Source organism: Diadema setosum, chromosome 17, assembly GCF_964275005.1.
Source record: "Diadema setosum chromosome 17, eeDiaSeto1, whole genome shotgun sequence".
NCBI classification, from domain to species: domain Eukaryota; kingdom Metazoa; phylum Echinodermata; class Echinoidea; order Diadematoida; family Diadematidae; genus Diadema; species Diadema setosum.
Window position 1 is genome coordinate 33161111 of NC_092701.1, and position 20502 is coordinate 33181612.

The 20502-nt window shown below is 39.8% G+C and overlaps 2 protein-coding genes across 2 annotated transcripts; both read right to left on the minus strand.

The window, feature by feature from the left end:
* Positions 1 to 1936: 1936 nt before the first annotated feature.
* LOC140241180 (uncharacterized) lies at positions 1937 to 10738 on the minus strand. Its single transcript, XM_072320940.1, has 9 exons — positions 10703 to 10738; positions 9178 to 9854; positions 8401 to 8572; positions 7810 to 7926; positions 7114 to 7536; positions 4543 to 6540; positions 3447 to 3634; positions 2961 to 3129; positions 1937 to 2208 (listed from the first exon to the last, which is right to left on the minus strand). The coding sequence occupies exons 1-9, from the start codon at positions 10722 to 10724 to the stop codon at positions 1937 to 1939; spliced, it is 4038 nt and encodes a 1345-aa protein (XP_072177041.1). The 5' UTR covers positions 10725 to 10738.
* Positions 10739 to 10813: 75 nt separating this feature from the next.
* On the minus strand, positions 10814 to 15721 carry LOC140240623 (serine protease 27-like). Its single transcript, XM_072320377.1, has 4 exons — positions 15598 to 15721; positions 13022 to 13259; positions 11576 to 11894; positions 10814 to 10834 (listed from the first exon to the last, which is right to left on the minus strand). The coding sequence occupies exons 1-4, from the start codon at positions 15719 to 15721 to the stop codon at positions 10814 to 10816; spliced, it is 702 nt and encodes a 233-aa protein (XP_072176478.1).
* Positions 15722 to 20502: the final 4781 nt, after the last annotated feature.

Genomic DNA, 20502 nt, shown 5'->3' on the forward strand with positions numbered 1-20502 from the left:
TTTGTTTTTTCAATATCAATGAATGAATTAAACTATTAATTCAGATCGTCATATACTCATTACACTGGTGCTAATTATATGATATATTCGTCACGCAGTAATGTGATCAAGTCTTGAGTCCGTGTTTGTGTTCACACCTAGCTTAATGTATCATTGCAAGAGAATTGAGTCATGATTGTTCGGGTGTTAAGATGATGCTCCAAACTCAGGATGTTGCGGGATGTTTCGTGAGATACCAGCTTCTTTGGGGGTCATCCTATGAATTAACATCCACGATCCATTCGGCCTACGAGCTAGACATTGGTAAAAGTTCCAAGAGTCTTACACTCACGAGTTATACAGAAAACGAGCCAGATACCAAGGCCTATGATCTAGAAACTGGGGCTTTATTTGCTAGCTCGAAGGAGTATTTTAACATGCCGAGCTCGTGGGCCTGTCGCCTAGCTCGTGAGCTGTATGACTCGTGACTGCATGACTTGTTGGTTGTTTTACTCTTAGGCAGGTATAACTCGTGGGTGGACAGTCTAAGTCGTGGACGTCTAGCTCGTGACGTGCACCCACTTCCAGTCACTATTCTCTATTTCTCTCAGCTATTATGAACTCAGTAAAAAAAAATCCCTTCTTTCATGAGTACATCTGAAATAAGTGTGACAACAGTACCTCTTTTTACATAATATACATAACAATTTATTCGTATTTACAAGGATCAAGTCGTGGAAAATAAGAGACACATTTACAAACGAGCTGCTACAGTGAAGTTGCAATTTCCAAATGATTACGTGTTTATTCATTTATCTATTTCAACTATAGAAAGAAATCTTGTGCAATTGCTAAATTTGTTTGATATATTGGGCATGTGTCATTGTGTGCTATCAACAATCTGGAATGTCAAGGATAAAAAATCCCGAACGATACAAGGTTTTAGATATAATAAACTCTAAATTTCTTCAAATCAAACTGCTCCAGTATTACACATGTCAATGACTACTTCAGTGTTATTAAAAGTGTGTGCGATAAGTCAAGTGGTGATCGTAGACTTTAAACGTTTATGTTGTAGCTAAGACGCAATGCAAAAAAGCGCTGTAACACTACTCTTTATCCAGGGAAATTGGCTAGTATATAATAGTTATATGATTATCTTATCGAGTTGTAATTTTGTTAAAAGACACCATGTATTTCATTTGTCTGTTTAGTATTTTTTTTTTTTTACTTCAGAGGTAAGTGCTTTGCGCTTTCTCGACATTGTCATCTCAGGTTTATTCCGTCAGTTGTCTGTGGGAATTACATATTTTCATTTTACGTCCACGTGAAGGCTCTTTCAACACAAGCGGTCAAATCAATCGGAAACCATTGTCCCCATGATAACACTGCATCTAAGTGCGTACCACGCTTCTTCTGCTGATCAGCCATAAACAGAATTTTCATGTGATCTTGTATGGAAGTATTCAAAGGTAGATTTTTGTCAGCAACTAATCGCTGCAACTGCGATAGTTTAGTCCTATATTGATGAGTACTGCTGTGGGTATCCATACGTTAATCAAATTTTACCGTTTGTCAATGAAGTAAGCCAGCATGGTCTCTTTTGATACCTTTCGTGTGTATCATCCTGATATCCGCCAAACGTGATTTATGACAGGAGATCTATTTCATTAGGCTTAAAAATACTTTGATTAATTTCATTTTCCTGTCATGCAAAATTCTTATCAATTAGGGAATAACTAAAATGGTCCCGGTATGCTCATCATACATAACATTGCTATTAATCCCTAATTTTTCGTAGAGTTAATGCATGAATCACATCCCGTTCTGTTCTCCCGCCCGGCTTTGATAAAGTAGTCAGAGATTGCGTGCTGATGTCATTGGTCACGTGATCCTTACGACGTCACGAGGCTGGATTGACCGGTCCATCACGTCCTCGGGGTCTAAACCAATCGTCTCAGAGCTTGGTCTTCTCTTCGGCCGTCAGAGCCTTGATCTTGTCATTGTAATGCTTGGACATGAGTACCATCGTGATGATGAGAAGGGCACCGAGCGCGCAGCTGACGGCGATCAGGGCAATCTTGAACGTTTCCGCCTCTTCCTCAGCAGCGTCGATGCGCTCCAGCACCTCGGTGTCGAAACGATCATCCCCGCCGTCGGGTCCCTCCGTTGGCTCGGGCTCCTCCGGCATCATCATCATCATGTCTTCTGTCATCGTCGACGCGTACGCTGGGAGGAAAAAAAAACAGGAAAAAGGATCCAAAAAAATTAGTAACTGCGTCTAAGATAATCTTGGAAAAAACCCACACACAAACAGCTTTTATTCCTAGCTAATATATAGCTAGGTTTACCTACACATTCAACTATTATGTATTCCTTGGTAACCAAGCTTGTCCCTGCCAAATAAATATAGAAGCCTTGTCCGAGTCATCCCCAGCATACCACTGACTAACACTGACCAATACATGGCTTATCAGCTGTTATGGGTTATAATGGTGATCAACTTTCGATAGGATACGATATATATATATATTTTATTTGACTCGATTATGCGATTCGATTCGATTTGCTTTTGTATATGCGCTTAGAAACATCTGTATTAAGCGCCTTATAAATGTATTGTATTATTATTATTATTATATGAAAAACTACACATCGCCGTGCCTGGGTGTATGGTATGATTAAAAAGTAGGAAGAATCATAATGATTGAAGAGAGATAAATATTATGATAAATTTCGAGTTGAAAACGCGTAAGAGACCATCATTTGGAGCTGTTACTTGTTATTGATGTTGGCCTCTGGAGACAAATAGTGATGATGATAATAACTATATTTGTTTCTATTATCATTATCTTTTTTTTTATCTACAGCATTATCATATTCTTCACTATTGCTAGGATATCATTATCCCTGTATTTGATTTGATTTATTGTTTTCATTTTTATTATCATCATCGTCTCTATCATCATTAAGAGTCTTACCTGGTATGAAAGTGTAGAAGGCCTTGAAACCGAGATCCTCGGAGGCATAGTCCGACTCGAATTTGAGGTGCAGATGTTGCCCGCTGGACCGGAAGACGTGAGGGATCATGGTCCCACAGAATGACTTGTCTCCAAGCTTTTCCCATCCATCCTCGGTCTTGTCATAAATCTACAAATAGAGAGAGGGAGATGGGGATATAGCCACAAACTGTATACTAGCGAGGGTTTAACATTTCATAACGATCAGCGTGTAATATGTAGAAGTGTTGGCTTTTTTGACAGCACAATTATCAACACTTGTGATGGAGCACATAACTTCTCCGCGGCATTGTTTCTTGTCCTTCTCAAACTCCTCTATGATAAAAATGAGGTAAGGAGAGACAAATGAGTACCATAGTGAATGAGCACAGTCATTGATAATTCGGTTTATTTTTTTTTTCATTTTTTTTTTCATCCATCACGCTTGTACACCCACTGGCCACTTACCGTGAGACTGTCGTGCATACACTGCGATTGCCACTGAGTGCGGAAGCGCAGCATGTAGACCGCCACATTGTGTCCCGGGGGCGCCACGAGGTAGTGGTTGCACGCCACGTTGCTCGGGTAGTTCATCGGGAACATTGGGGAAGAGATGTGGCCAGGTCCGCTGGTTATGGTCTCGTCACAGGAATAGCCTGCAGAGAAATTATTATGTTTTTTTTTTTTAATACCGTTGACTATAATTAAAAGGGGAAAATGTATGATATACATCTTTTTATATAAGACGTAATGTTCATATTGATCTGATGGAGGAGAAATAAAAAGATAGTTGGTATCATTCAACCTAGATTACTGATTTCGATATCATGTTTCCTTCTTTTAAATTGCTGCGTGTCCGCCTAGAGGGGAAATTATGTATCACCTACACCTTTCATATACAGCAATCACTCAATTGTAACTCTTATATAGATTCTAATCCACGCTCATTAAGTTTCAATAATATTTGACATCGTATTTGTCATCAATCTTTCTATGCTTTGATGGATGGAGGAATTGTTGGACGAAGTACCCTCTGCATGATTTGGACCCTTCTTGCGCCAAGATCTTCATCTGACTGACAGATCAGCCTTGGTCGTCAAGATAAATGTAGGTCTTATTATATGTATACGACAACACATGACTTGCCGCGATGGGGATTTTGCTCGAGACGGTATATTAAAATACGAATCTCTTTCGGCAGTTCGGCGGTGTAAATTTACGTTGCTTTAAAAAGACCAGTGCGGCTATACACACGTACACATGGCCCCCCCAAAAAAACACCAAAAAAAAAAACACCAAAAAAACCCAAAAAACACCATAGACTATTCTCTTTAGCATGAATGATTTTCTTTATGAAACACTTTTCATTGTTCTAATGCTTCTTTTATCACCACAACAAGGCGTAGACAAACATGCATCGCAATTCATCCCTCATTGAAAAGACCTCATTGCATATCCTGATATTCTTAAGGATGGGATTTCACCATGAAATTCACAAAATTTCATTTTTTTCATGTTTTTTTTTTATATTTGGTCAATATAACTGACCGGATATCAGGCTTACCTGATCCATACTCCATGACGACACCCAGGTACTGTGCCTTGGTGGAGTACTGGTCGATGAGGGCGTGCGAGCCTTCCACAGCCACTACTGATTCCTTTTGAAGCTCGCTGAGACAGTGCGCTACTCCTCGTCCTTCTTTCGACTTCAACTTCATGAGAGCCTTCTTCAGTTTGGCCATCAGGTACGCCTTCATCTCCATGGTAATCTCCTCACCTCCCATGCCCTGGTCGTCCTCCATCTCGTCATCACCTTCCATCATCCCTCCTTCTTCCATCATGGCCTCCATCATCATTCCCAATTCTCCGCCCATCATCCTTTCCATCATCTCACCCATCATCTCGCCCATCATTCCTTCACCCATCATCATCTCGGACATCATCATCATATCATTATCCGTTCCCATGTAGCCTTCCTCCATTTCTTCCTCCCCACCCATCCCGCCAGCCATATCTTCGCCCATCATCCCTGGCTGTGACTCTTCCATGCCCTTCATGCTCTTCAACTTGTGCAAAATGTCCAGTATAGCTGGAGGCAACATTGACAAGACGTATTCCTCAAGCTTTTCTCCCATCTCCTCTTTATCCATCTCGCCTTGGTAATCCATCATCATCTTCATCTTCTTCATGATTTTACCCAACAGCATCTCCAAAGGAGGAAGGAATCCTCCGCGAGCGACCATTAGCCCAAAGTTTGAGTGGATGTTGTTGCAACTGAACGGTCCTCTTGAATCCAGAACGCGGAAGTGGAGTTTGTTGGTGGTGAGCGGAGACTGCATGATTGTCCACTTGTGATGACCACTGGACAATTTCTTCAGCATCATCAGAGCAAACAGCATCATGTGTTGCTTCTTAGTCATATTCTTCTTCATCATGGCCATCATCATGTCTTCACTCATCATATCCCCGCCCATCATGTCCCCGCCCAGCATAACTCCGCCCATCATATTTCCGCCCATCATGTCCCCGCCCATCGTCATATTCCCGCCCATCGTCATGTTCCCGCCCATCATCATCATCATCTTTTCAAAGTACTCCGACATGTTGCATTTTCCCATCATGAGTATGGCGCCAATCATCTTGATTTTAAGGAGGACCTTGTGCTTCTTTTCCGTCAAGTTCTTCATCATCCCATCCTCTCCCATCATCTCATCGTCCATGTCCATTCCAGCCATGTTGGTCATCATCATCGATATCGGGTCATCGTTACCCATCATGCCCCATACGTCTCCCATCATACTTCCTGCACCCATCATGACTCCTCCCATACCCATATCCATACTCATATCCATACCCATGTCCATTCCTCCGTCCATGTCTTCTCCCATATCTCCTTCGTAATCCATGTCGTCAACCATGTACATATTTGCCAAACTCAACTCCTTCATCAGTTCCTCGAAGGCGTTCGACATGTCATCGTCCATCATGCCCTCCATACCCGGCATGGGCGTGGCCGCCATGTCGTCATCTCCCATGTCTGCCTTGCAGCTGAAGTTGGACAGGACTTCTTTCACCTTATGGAGCACCCCTTTGGCGATTTCACTATGGTTACAACTCATCATGATGCCGTAGAGAACCTTGGAGTGGTTCATCTTCAGCTCGTACAAGTGCTCCTTGACCAAAGTGATGTTCGCTTTGAGCGCCATCTTCTTCTCCATTAACATTGCCTCATCCATATCTTCCATCTCCATGACATTACCTTCTCCCATCATGTCTTCCATACCACCCATCATCATCTTCTTCACCATCTGAAGGTGTTCCGCCTTCTCCCCTAGCTTCTCGACCGCCATCTTGTAGTGTTCGATCATCCCCCAGTCTGCGTGCGACACGAGGCACTTCTTGTAGGCGAGTTCGACCAACTGCTCGACCAGGGCAACCTTCAAAAACATCAGTTGCAGTTTGTGATCGTCGATGTGCTGACCGATCCTGTGGCCGAGAACGTAGGAGGGAGACACGACGAGGCCCTTTGGTAGGTGCAAGTTGTATTTTGGAGAAAGGAGAGCTGTTGGGATACAAAATACGAAGACCTAATATGAAACAGTGAGCCAATTATACTTCTATACCCGTTAGGAAGTAAACTAAATTCCTCTCATTGCTATACACATTATTTTGTTGTAGCTAGTCATGCTCTTAAGGAGCATTGACAAGTTCAAGTTTACGTTAAAGTCGTTGTTTTTACGCCATCTCCATTTTGGATATTGACGTATGGTCCTGACATGACGCTGTTGACCTGTTTGCTCTCTAAATTCCCAAGATGTTACTTCCAGTTCCTGTCAAGAATACACTAGAATAATGTTTACAAACACTTATTATGCTCATTGTGGTGGTGACATACGGGTGACTCGCAAACAGACGTCCCTGAATAATCTAACCACTTGCTGCAAAGTGTATCCGGTCTAGCGGTTGTGATATTAACAGTCACAGTCGGTTGCACAGAAACAAAAAACTTAAAAAAAAAATCATATTTAGTAATTGTTGAATTTTCTCACATCATAGTAGCAATGATTACCAGAGACTAAACTAGAAAAAATGTAGGGTTTTTTTTGTGTGTGTGTGTGTCTCTTGATGTGCATACCTGTGATTGGGGCGTGTTGTGGAAGCTTGAAGTGGAAGTGAATCCGTGGCATCTCTCCATCTTCGCTCTCCCCCTTCACCAGAGCCTTGGCGACGTCACTCAGCGACACGTCCACGTGATGGACCTCCACTCCCTTGTCGGCGAGAACACAGAGCATCTTCGTCTTCTTCATGCCGTGGTCGTTGTCGTCATCGTCATCCTCCATCATCATCCCTCCGGCTTCCATCATTGAGTCCATCATGGAATTATTCTTCATGAGGAAGGACGGATACGGAATGTAGACGTCGAAGCCAGAGCAGAGAAAAGGTGCCTTAAGACAACTGAGGGCGCACTCTTGAGGGGAGTAGACGCTGCGATTGTGATACCATGTCTCGTATTTGATCGCCTGATCGAAGTAGACGTTGAAGCCTTTCAGCGCTCCGTCTAGAAATAACATAAAGTAGAAGGCAGTTTTATTTAAATGAGAAGTTATGCATATTCTAAGCATCCTATCATGTCTTGCCAATTACTGATTTGGGGTTATCATATCGATTATTCGGAGTGAAGAAAAATAGTTATCCGAATGTTGGAATGACATGAACAAGAAGGGATAATCTTATTGTTTGTTTGCTTTTTTTCTGATGGAAGAGAGTCTGATAGTACGATTAATAGATGAAGGAATGAGGGGAGGTAGGGAGGGAGGAAGGTGCTACCTACCACAGAAATGTTCGTCAGTTCCCAGGGTGCAATCCTTTTTCCCATCACACCGCTGGTCCTCAGGCACGCACCATCCATCTCCGCACGAGAATTCTCCCATCTGACACTGCTTACTCACTGCAAAGAATCAGTCAAATGATGAACTCAATATAACCTTCCGTCATATACATTATTTTGTTTATTTAAGAATTATAGCCATTACGGAAGTTTAAATGCCTGAACGTGCGCGTTGATAACTCATCATATTTTTGTTTGCATGTATGTGTTGCTTACGATTACTAGTTTCGTTTAGTTGATCACGTTCCATTCCGACTCCAGTTTTGCCTGTATTACACAAAATTGACGTCTTCGTTAGACCTTTAGTGCGACGTCTTAGATTACTATCAAGGAAGACTGATGATAAGAATTATACTGATAGATTATTAAATAGTACAAACAGCAACAAACGTTTCGTTGCACTCAGAAAATGAGAAATGTAAACACACGCTAGCGATAAGATAAAACACAGAAACGACAGCAATAAAAACGCGACAACAGCAGCAACAACAATAACTATGTCAACACCAAGAGGCTGTATATTAACAGGCTTACCACTCTTTGGTTTGTAGTTGTTGTAGATGGGTTTGATCCAGTCCCCGAGTCCAAAGACATGTGAGTAAAGACCAGGAGACCCCTTGTAGAGGCATCCATAGGGTAGACTGGTTACCCCTAGGACATACCACTGACCGTTCACGGATGCAACAAGGGGACCTCCTTTGTCCCCCTAGAGGAAGAAAAACGCCACGACAGGAGGAAGAAAACAAATTAGTTACCATGGTGACTAAACATGCAGAGAAAAAAAATTTTCCTTAGTTTCTGTCTAAATGATTATGCTCACGTAAGCAATTAGCGATGTAAATAATGTTTAGTGAAATTTGCCAGACAGAAAAACGTGTTCTATCGTACAGTATTATCGTCACTACTTCTAATGCTGTCATTTCGGTCTTAATTTCTATTCTCATCCTTATCCTTTTTTCTTCTTCTTCTTCTTGTTCCTTTTTCTCTTCTTCTTCTTCTTCTTATTATTATCATCATCATTATCATCATCATCATCATCATCATCATTGTCATCATCATAATCATTATTGCTATCAACATCATCGTCATTATAGATTTCATCGCTACTGACAAAATTTGACCCTGATGATGTCAATCAGATTTGAAGAACACATTTCGAGAGATACATTGGGTGATGTTGTATGAAGTTTGTGCATCATAACGTGCTTAGTACAAACACTTTTATTTGCAATGGAGGCAAATCAAAACGTTAGTAGATGATGTGCTTCAAATTGAAATCAGACAAAAACAAACAAACAAACAAAAGCTTACCATACACTGTCCCTGCATCATGGTCTCCATAATTTCTTCCTTGTCCATACCGCCCTCCATCATCATGCGTACCATTTCTCTCATGGCCTCATTCTCCATCATCATGTCGTCCTGATCTTCCTCCTCCTGTTCTCCGTCACCACCCATCATGTCTCCCATCCCCATTTCCTGCATCATGTCTCCCATTCCCATTTCCTGCATCATTTCTCTCAGCCTCTCCATGCCTTCCATGTCTTCCATGCCTTCCATTTCTTCCATGCCCTCCCTCATCATCTCGGAGAGCGACCACGCCCCACTGCGGCGCTTTCCGTGGCGCTCCTCCACGCCGTCCTTCTTATCGACGGCCTTCTGGAGGTGCGGCAGGAGCTCCAGGAGATTCAGGGATGCAAACTTCTCCATCACCTCCTCCTTGATTTCCTCAAGGTCGTCCTCTCCCGAAAGCTCTCCTCGCTTCATCATCTCTACCACTTTCATCATTATCATCTTCTTTTTCAGGAACGAGAGGAGCCCGCCCTCAATCATGAAGTCGCCCATCTTCTTTTCCATACCTCCAGCGCAGATGAGGCTGTCGGGAAGATCTCCGTTGAACGACATCTTGCAGGAGTCAGCGTCCCGGAGAGGGATTTTGTACTTGTGGAGGATTCCCGGTTTGATGGCCCCCTCCATTTCCTCTGGCTCTGTAGTGTTTGAATCAGATTTGTTTAGGAGGAACAAATGGCATAAATTTTGTCAATCTGACAGCTAAACTAAATGCGACGTTGGCTTATACATTTTTCGACATGTGAACTATGACATGCAACTAATGAATATCTCAGTATTTGCCATTTTCCTACTACGATCAATTGTTTTAATGGTACTATATGAATACATCGAACGATAAAGGAGGAACATGGTATGCTAAAAGTTTCCTGTGTTAAGACATTTGTTTGGTATCAAAAGAAAGTAAAATCAGAAATCTATCTCACACGACAGATATAAATATCTCTACCTTTATATGAATACGTTACATTGCAATAGATGAATGCAATATTCCTACATACATAGATAAATAGATAGAAAGAGGGAGAGACAGACAGAAGGAGACAGACAGTCAAAAAACAAACAGACGGGGGAAATGGTTCTGTGGGTGGTAGAAGCTTAACGGTGCACCACATATTCTTTCGTGGGTAAGTATGTGGCTTTTGAAAAGAGGCCTACCCACTCAACGTTTTGGCAAGCATGTTGTTGTTATTTTCAAAAGAAAGTGAATTGTTCTCTTAAAAACGGCAAGAACATGCTTGCCGAAAAGTGAAGAGTGGGTAGCCCTTTTCAGGTCCTTTTTCGGGTCACATATACCCAAGAAAGAGTACGTGATGCACCGTTAAGTCTTCAACCACCCAACGTTCTACTGTCATAGAAACTTTCAAAGATTTCAGAATGGTTCTACTTTCCACTGTAAGATTTCAACTTGGCAACTGCTGCATCAGTATGCTTTAATGCCATCAAGTTGTATATCACATTGCAGCTCCTTGGAACATCAACTAACCTGCAGGTGCCATGCAGGCCATGCCGCATCCATTGCTACAACACATCTTCTCTCCCATACAGTCGTCGTCTTCCTCGCACTCGCGTTCGCACTCATCGAGGATACTGCCCTCTACGGCTGGGCAGCTCGGTTCTGTTTCCAGTGTAAAGAGAGAAGAAAGGAAATGTTCACCTCTAAGGAGTAAAGTAAATGCATGTTAGCTCCCCTCCCCCTTCCTCTCTCTCTTCCTCTCCTTGTTAAGGTCTCAAGCTACTTCGATTAGCAGTTGTGACGCAGAATGTTTGTTTTACAATGCCCTATCTTCATTCTATCCACTTTTTTTTTATTTTATTCACTCTATCCAACTGTCAATATTGCATCTCACTACTATCATATCGAAATTGAGATATAAGAATTAATTGCTCCACAACACAGAGACTTATAACACTAGTGCGTGTATATCGAAAACACCAAGTTCTTCCAAATTGAATCCGTGTATATATGAAGAGTTTGTTTGCAAAAACCGATAAGTCCATATTTGCCAAACTGAGATATTTGCGATTAAAGTTCAAGAAAAATAAAGAGAATAATAAGAAAATTTTTGCCTCTTTTGACCATAACTTCAAAAATATACCTTTATATGTAGTGACCAATATATCATTTAAAAGGTATTATTTTGTACCTTTTGACGGAGATCGTACTTCAAAATCTTCAAAAATGGACTTATCGGTTTTTGCAAACAAACCCTTCATATACTATGGGCTTGTTACAGTTGAGAAGGATCTTATTCGTAATTTAAAGTCCGATCACATCATTACGAACACATGAGAACGAGTACCTGAAAGAGAGATCACTACGAAAACTACGAAAGAAGACCAGTGGTCTTCTGTCTACAGTCTTCTCACCTTTCATCGCCATCATCGGGTCGCCGAACGAAGCGACCACGGCCTTCATGCCGGGCTCGAAGTGCGAATGCATCGACGACATGGGAAGACAGGCCACGTTGACATAGTCGGTGAGCTCGAATGCACCGTCCACGCGGACCAGTGCGACGTCGTACTTCCACTTCCTTGCGTCGAAGTACGGGTGAACATGGATGCTGGATACGTTTCGGTACTGTTTATTCGGACTGGGCGTGGCCATGTCTTCTCCGAAGAGTAACGACGTCGTGCCGACGACCACCTTGTACTTTTCGACTTCCTTCAGAAAGGGGCTGCCAGGGAAAACAAACATGAATATTAACGGGGAGAATACAAAAGGTGTTTACCAGTGATTTGATATAATCTTGTTGGCAGAAGCTTGGCAAAGAATATGTAACTGAAATACTTTCTGTCTATTTCTATTTATTTACAGATTCAGAAGCGCAACTTATCAAATGTTGCTTTTCAGGACGACAAAGGCATTGCTTTGACACAGATCTCCAAGTGTTCAATTAATACGTAGCAGAATCAAGACTAAACAGAGCAGCCATACCAGAATTAATCTTTATGGAATTTTAAGGCCTCGCGATCAATTCCGGGAGGTGCGAAATGACTGGTAAATGTAATTCATGAAATAAAAAAGGCGTTCCACTGGCATTTCTTTTATAAGTCTTGATATCAATAAATGCAAGGGCAATGAATGAAATGCACACATTTTCCTCATTGACACAATTGGTTTTGTATTCGATTATTGTATTTTAGTTTAGTTTAAGTTTTATTCCTTTTGTTTTATACGCAGGTGGAACCGAATGTTATTTGCTACGTAAGACGAATCATTATTGTTTAAAGTCTTCTCGGCGAATAGCTTGATAAAATAAGACGGCCAGAAAGTGTCATGTTGGACTTGCCAAGGCACATTGGGTTCGATGAAAGAAAACAAGGAGGCAACCTGTTCATTCAACAAGGTACCTTGAGTAGGGCAAGGAGGAAAGGGAGAAGGAAACTTCCCGGGCAACTTACGTAGGCGCCAAGGTTCCTCTTGTCCGAAACAAAGTTCAGCTTCAGACGTGCAAGAATGATATGATTGTAATCAACAATAATAATACAGGATAAAGTTATAAAACTCTTAAGGTATTTTTAAAAAAGGTAATTTTAAAATATTCCGTAGTTGCGATCACTTTGTGCCGTTCGCCCTCATAACACTATTTCGTAAAAGCATGTAAAACTTAAAAATCCCATAAATTTCATGACCCGATTTTAGGTCCAATTTTAATGAAATGTTGATCTTTGTATTTGTTTACGATCTGATTTAAATCTGTTCATTGACGTCAATATGAAGCTCTGATGTTGAATTTCGCGCACACCTTCTGTTTGTTTCTGACTTGGCAGGCGATACTAAAGTACCAACATGGCGACTTACATGCAGCTTGCGGCGGTCAGTACCCACTCCTCGTGGATGAGGACACCGCTGCACACTTTGTACATGCCGTGGAAGATGGCGGCCTGCCAGGGAATCTCGCCTTCTGCTGCTCCGTAGTCCATATCGGCCATCATCCCATCCATGCCGCCCTCTCGCTCCATTCCTTCCCCGTCACCCTCCATCATGGCGCCCATCGTTGGCTCCGTGTAGGCCGGCCGATGCCCACAGGTGGAGTGATCTGAGCAAGATGTGAAGACAGAGCCAAATTTCATCAAACAAATAGCGCACATTTCAGAGGGCGATAATAAGAATGATCCCGAGCCGATAGTAAGTTTTGAACGGTGGTAAGCACACAAGGGGAAGGCGAGTGTATTGTAAACTGTTCAAAAGTTACAGAGAGTTTAAACAGAGTTTGTGTTATAAGATGATGATATGATTTGTATTAAATTTATGAGGTACACATGCAATGCAGCTGTAGAACCGGTCTTTAATAGTACACTGTCGACCGGTGAAAAAAAGGAAGTTTTGTCTGTATAAGCAAAATAAAATCTCCCACCCCATCATATTCCATTTCATTTTTAAATAAAATAATATATTTCTAGAAATACGATATATTCAATCATGACAAAATCAGATTTCTAATGCTTTGCTAGATATTTCGCAGTTGGCTATAAGAGCATTAATTTACTAATAATCTGCCTAAAATGTAGAATAAGTTGATCCGAGAAGTCAAATGGTTGTTGCTTCAGTTTGTCCTCTTATAGCAGCAATCCCACTCCTAGCCGGTTGGATGAAATCAAATACATGTATCTACCTCTCTGTTTAAATGTCAATTCCAATGCCATTTTAATAATATTATTCATTGTCAGTCAGCTGCTGACTGTGTCACCGCCAATAACACCGTGATTCGAGACTCAATGTCTCTCTCTATACCGCCAAATAAAAAGGTTCACCGTTATCGCTTCACTTGTAACTGTTTGCAGTATTTGTCCTTTTTATGACCTGCCAATTAACTTTCGATCGTGAAAAAAGAAATACTTAGTAAAAAAGATGAACGGAATGCAAACACTACTTTGAATGATCAGGCAAAACCCGTCTCAAAGCTCTATGCAAGTATAGTAATTGTGACTTACCAAAGGATTGAATTCAGTTCCATTTCATATTGTAACAGCACCGACTAATCTCACATCAAAGGCTATCATAAAATAATGTGACAGACAATGATATTGCACTTCAAATGAACATGCGTGCTCCCTCCCACCTCACACACACACACACACACACCCACACACATACATACAATATATCTAGTATATGTATGTGTGCGTAAGTGTGTGTGTGTGTGTGTATTATGTATATTTGTCTGTAACTATACTTTCATGCTACATGTCCCGATTATTTCGTCAATATTCTACCCGTCAATATTAACTAACATGGTTAACTCTTTTTCCTTTTTTTTTTCTTTTTTTTGTGGGGGGGGGGGTGGTGGGGGTTCCTTCTTGCGCCAAAGTTCACCTTGAATTAATTTTCCCTGATGCACATATTTGCTAAAACTTGAGTGAGAGGAGAAATTTTCCATACTACCTCTCTCAGTTTCGTTAGCATAAAAGAGGCGTGAACTTGTTGACTTTACGTAGTTTACTGTCACGCTTCATTGGTAGTGTCTCAGTGGGAAAGAAAGATCACAATGAGGTTTGTTTGCTCATTTTTCCCCTTGTCTGGAGAAAAGATGGCAAGCTTCAATACGTGACTTTCGTCTCCATTTATTTCCCTTCAGATCTCTCTCGATTTCTTTTCTCTCATTTTGTGTTGTTTGGTTTTTGACCGTATTTGCTTTTGACTAGTATACAAATAAACTAAATGCATGATCTAAAAAGTAATTATAACTTTGTAGAAGGTAATATGATTATACAACGGTGAAGTGCAGAAGTCACTGAGAACAGAATCCGTCCCAAGTTTTGTTACAGGGCATACAGCTGTTTATTTCGTATACATTTAAAAACTTATTCCATAACGGCGAATCAAAATGCCTATGCAAACCAATTGTATGATTTTATTCTCAATCTGATCCCGTCAGCATTATTCATTTTATTCATCACATATCATGCTCTAATTTTCTTGATCACTCTGTCGATGACATAAAAAAAGACATACAATATATGATATGAGCATTGTGAAGCCACGAACAGCCTTGATTAAGGCCGGTTGATTCCGAAAGCTTTGTAGATAAAAACGAAAAAGTGCCGAAAAATCTATCACCAGATATCGCTCTCACTCCCGTCCACCTTACTACTATAAGAAAATGTTAAACTATATTACATTTATATGCATTTATTATTATTATATACATTTTATATATATATATATATATATATATATATATATATATATATGTACCTTGTACATAAGTCATGTGAGTAGTGTGTGCGTTTTCAAACACACACATATACACATATAAAACGTGTGTGATGCGTGTGTGTTCAGTTCTACCTAAGATTCTTTTTTTTCGCGCCAGTTTCATGTATTTCCCAAACTTGTGTAAGAAGGAGATGGTAAGAGTCACATGATCAACTTACTTTGATACATAAACATGAATTTGCTCAAGAAGCCGTCATCCAGCGCTGAGCTTGCTCTGGCCAATGAGAGATAGGCTACCATGACTGTGAACATGGCCACGTGCCTCCAGGAAAGACCCGACATGATTGGTCAATGAGCAGTCCGCCTTCCGCCTACATGAAAAAAAAGAAAAAAAAAAACTAATTTACAACCTGAGTAACGACGTTGTTGGAAAAAGGTTTAGATCTGCTTTTCCAGGATTTTCTCTCTCTTGATGTGACGTGCTGTTCTAAATAAATGCTGCGTTTCATCCGGTTGTTTATCTTGATCATCAGATCATATTAACCTGTTTTAGAGCGTAAACAGCTATCTACGAAAAAGATAAATTTCATTTTATATGATACGGTAGCTGTAGAATGTAAATGATAAATATCCACCAACGCTTTGCTAAGATTAAGAAATTCCATCGTCATTTTCAGACAACCATTACAAGACGTAGAAAATACCAAATTTGTCGAACCAAAGAATGCTTGCAGTAGATATTAAAGAGTGTCACAGTCACTGTTACAGTGGTTACGTTACTGTGTCAGACTGGAATTTATTACTGCATCAGTCTCAGAAAGCTTATAGTGCTCGTATATAAGCTTATCATATACTGAACATGTCATATCCCTTTCTGATTGAAATTACGTGAAAATCGACAAGAGATTATAGTGGAAAAGACCGACTTACATTCACCAACATTCCCCCCTCCCATCTCCACAAAAAAGAAGATAATTTCATCGTTCATGCAATAAATTGCTCGAGGTAATGTAATACAGAGCAAACTACTACTGAGTAATTCACATTATACTAAATACTAAGTACTAAACGTGAATGTGGTCAAGTTTGTTGTTTTACGGTTTTTCCTTATGTGAGTTTAAGGTCAATTTTCATATTCTCCTGTGTTCTCTTCAGATATTAAAAATACTCAATCATGAACTTGAATTTGAATCTGAATGTTAATGCCCATGAAACATAATAGCTCTTTGAGGGAAATGAATTGATGCTCTTTACAAAGGACAATTATAAAGACAAGTTCAATTCTCAGACCAAAAAAAAAAAAAAGAAAGAAAGAAAGAAAGAAAGAAAAAGCTTTACCATACACTTTTCTTGAGTATACGTCCATGATCACGTATATTTTCCATTACATGCTAGCAACAAAGTGACGAGCGCAACAAAAATTGTGTTAAGGGCGAAGATGAGATTAGAAGTGTTGAATCGGGTATACATTAGCTTTTAGAAATGAACAGATCGTAATTGACAAAATACCTGTGATTTTAACTTAAAAGTATTCTGCTCATTTTCTCTCTCATCGCTTCACTTGACTTATGTCGAAAAGTAAAGAACAAAATGGATTTGATAGCATAGCTCAGTTTGTTTACCATGTCGAGGTTCGACATCATTTTTCCTTGACTAAGGACATGAAGAAACAAAAATATCAAGGAAAATTTACAAAGATCGCTTGAATGAAAATCCATTTTAGTAATTTAGTTCTTTTCAGTTTCATTGGGTCTCGAATCCATCGCTACAAAGGTGAAAAAAGCAAGCAGAAGAAGAAGGTCGTCATAGTTTGATTCTTGTCACTGACACTTAAGAACAACGTAAAAGCATGATACTCAATCAAATACAGAAAAAAGTAATAGAAACGACAACTTGACTATTGTTTGACTATTGTTTGACAGTTACAGCCACTTAGAAGAGGTACAGCAAAGGTTTTAAGAAAATCAATAACACTTAATGATCCCTTCAGCACATGGTGATCAATATCTCACTCTGAGAAATTTAAAGGACAAAATAAGCAACGGAATGTTTAACAAAAAAATGGACGAATACTTGATAAAGAAATACCGCACTGAATTTACCTGCTGAAACCGAATATGATTCCGCTAAGGAACAGCAAAGAGTCCAGTGGTATCACGCTGATTTTTTTCGCCAACTGAGTTTAGATCAGAATTAATTGGAAGCCCCTCTGATGATCTTCCTGGCGTGCCAACGGCATCGAATGAAATGACAGATCCTGACACAATTCTGCCAATTATCTGCGAGTCCAATTGTGCGCGGTTTAATGAGACATGTCGCGAACAAACGGATGGTTCCGATTGGTCAATCACGTCATCATGCATTCTTATGCAAATAACCGCTTTCGGTCTGTCCACACCCACCACCCCATCCTCATGGCCGTTCTCCTCTTTGATATTCTCACGCTGCGCACTCTGCAGAGTAAATACGGGAGGACAAAAACCATCTTGCGGAAAGGAAACGAATAAGAAATGAAAAAAAAAAAGGTAAGAAAGAAAGAAAAAAATATCCCGCGACGGAACGGCCAGGCACTCTAAATAATAATGGACTTGTGTTTGCACTTGGAGATATGATTTTTGGGGCGATGTCCCATTTGTTTGCGTAATACGCACAGGTACCTCGTTTGGTCCTTGATCTACTTTCGTTGACCTCAGCCAATAGAACGAGAAACACGTATACTGGGTAAAATTCATAGAGCATAACATCCATTTTGGTAAAACCCTCATGACATCATATATATGCCGGTTCCCTATTTCCCATGCCGCACGGAGATGTCGAACAGATATTGCACACTTTTGTATGAAAGAAAAATATATTCTTCTAACAAACAGGAGAAACTTTTATTAACAAGGTTAAGGCACTGGTTGATGGTGTGTTGCTGTTGTTGTTTTTTTTTTTAAAGAAAACATTGAGTTGCATGGTCCTATACCCTGTGCTGCCAGTCTCCCGTTGTGAATGAATATCACAAAGTTTTGAAAAATGAATGATGTGGAAAACACATACATTTTAACGCTGTAAAAAGTGAAAAACCTGTGAATAACGGATATGCTGAGTTCCCCCCTACAACTGCCATATTTGATAGGCAGTCGTGTTATATTTCATAACATTTCTTACTAGCTCAGAAGGGAAATTCGACAGAATCTAAATTTGATCCACAACAACTTCTGAATTGTGTAACTTTATCTTGGGATACAAGATTCATGTGTAGATACCTATAACGCATGTCAGTGGTAACTGTCTCAAGCAACGAGGACCTCTCAGACTTTAATTCTCATCATTAAAGATGTTATCAAGCTCACCAGGAAATTTCCTGAGTGTCTTAATTATAGACTGTACCAACTGGCAGATTCAACTAGCTCTTTGGTTGCGCCAATTTAGGAAACAAAATGTCTGCCTAGACATGATGGTGAAGGGCTTAATCTAAATATTTACATTGGAGGAGAAAAAAAAATGAAAACTTGACCAATTAAATTCAAATGTCAAGTTTCTAGAGTGCTTAGTAAACAAAACCCACATGATTCACAGCTCCCATCCGATTTCATTCTAGTCGGGGTGCTGCATAACTGTATCAGCGTTAGATTTGTCATTATTCGCGTGGAAATATAATTTGCTCTTACCCATTCCTACTGGACAATCTATGACAATTTACACTCTCTGAGCGAGTAAATGAGGGTGTTTTTTTTTTTTCTTCCAAAGCTCGGTTTGTTCTTTCTTGAGTTAGACTGCATAATATGTCGGTGTTTCTATTGATAGTTTATTTCCATTCTTTGTCTTTGTTGATGTTTAGTTCCTTGGTTTTGTTGTTGTTAGAAAACTGAATAGGAAAATAAATTACTGGCCCTGGCTTTGTTCAAGATGTCAACATATTTTTTTCCTTCTAGTTTGTTTGTGTCTTCATGTAGTATTCCTGTATAACAAATTATTCCATCAATTCTCTCTGTCTTGGTTGTTGTATAGAGACACATTCCACGTGAAAATTTTAATAAGCAATTGGAGATGAAAACCAACGCACCCGTTGCTTGTTTCTTTTTGCTATGGCATTTATGTTTAGAATACTGTATTATTATCGTATATGATCGCAATTGTCTGTGTTAGCTTATTAGTTTATGGTTTATGACCTTGTAATATAATGACGATGATAAAAATGCTTATAATTATAGCGCTTAATGCTGACGTTTCTATGGGCTTAATATGGACAAATATTGAATTGAAATACAGTACATATATAACAACAAAATTATTCGTACATGATTTCATGACTTCAAGAACAAAACTAATCAGAATTCACATTATGTAATAAGATGAAATCTATCGCAACTGTATTTTTGTACCCTCACTTTTATGGTCGCTAGATGTCTAAAGGATAACTTAATGATAATATATTTTCATGATATGGTTCAGAGTCATGAGTGCTTGAGTATGTTTTTCAAATTCATGAAATTCTTCCTTCCAGATTTTTTTTTTATTGCATCTGATTGAGAAATTGCCCTACATCAACGTAAATAGGCACTGAATTTATCAGTGTTTTAATAGTATAGCCATGATAAAAGAAATCATGAGCGCACGTACTCGAGCACGATGTGTAGGTTCGAATCCTGCTCATGTTTCTTTCATCATTTTTTCAATTCAATTCATTTATTTTCATACTTCTCATTTATGAACATTACAACAGAAATGATAATACAAGTTCTTTTACCTTGTAAACAATGTGTAGAAAACAAACAATATACATGGTGATATCACAACGATTGTAATGATGACTGGTCAGAATCGAAATGACGGGACCTACATGAAAGCTAGCTTGTTTGGCTGTAAGCCCCGAGTAATCAGTGTTTGTGAAAAAGAAACGGAGAACGGATAGAAGAAGACTAGGTGATGTAATGGTACCAAATATGAAAAGCTGGGTATGCCTATGTGATAAAAAAAAAAGACACCCCCCCCCCCCAAAAAAAAAAAAAAAATATATATATATATATATATACAAAATGTGAACCATTACTGTGACCGAGCTATCTTTGTTTTCTGGAGAAGAACATGATTTGCATATAAAGCCTACTTAGGTGTATACACTATAAACTGTTGTT

Coding starts and splice junctions, on each gene's coding strand:
- LOC140241180 (XM_072320940.1), bottom strand. CDS start 10,724: ATGGCCTGCATGGCACCTGCAG. Junction 9,855..10,702: donor GGCCTGCATGGCACCTGCAG/GTTAGTTGATGT, acceptor CAAACACTACAG/AGCCAGAGGAAATGGAGGGG. Junction 6,541..7,113: donor ACAACACGCCCCAATCACAG/GTATGCACATCA, acceptor GTATCCCAACAG/CTCTCCTTTCTCCAAAATAC.
- LOC140240623 (XM_072320377.1), bottom strand. CDS start 15,721: ATGTCGGGTCTTTCCTGGAGGCACGTGGCCATGTTCACAGTCATGGTA. Junction 13,260..15,597: donor ATTCATGTTTATGTATCAAA/GTAAGTTGATCA, acceptor CATCTTGCTCAG/ATCACTCCACCTGTGGGCAT. Junction 11,895..13,021: donor CTGACCGCCGCAAGCTGCAT/GTAAGTCGCCAT, acceptor TTTCCCTGGCAG/CCCCTTTCTGAAGGAAGTCG.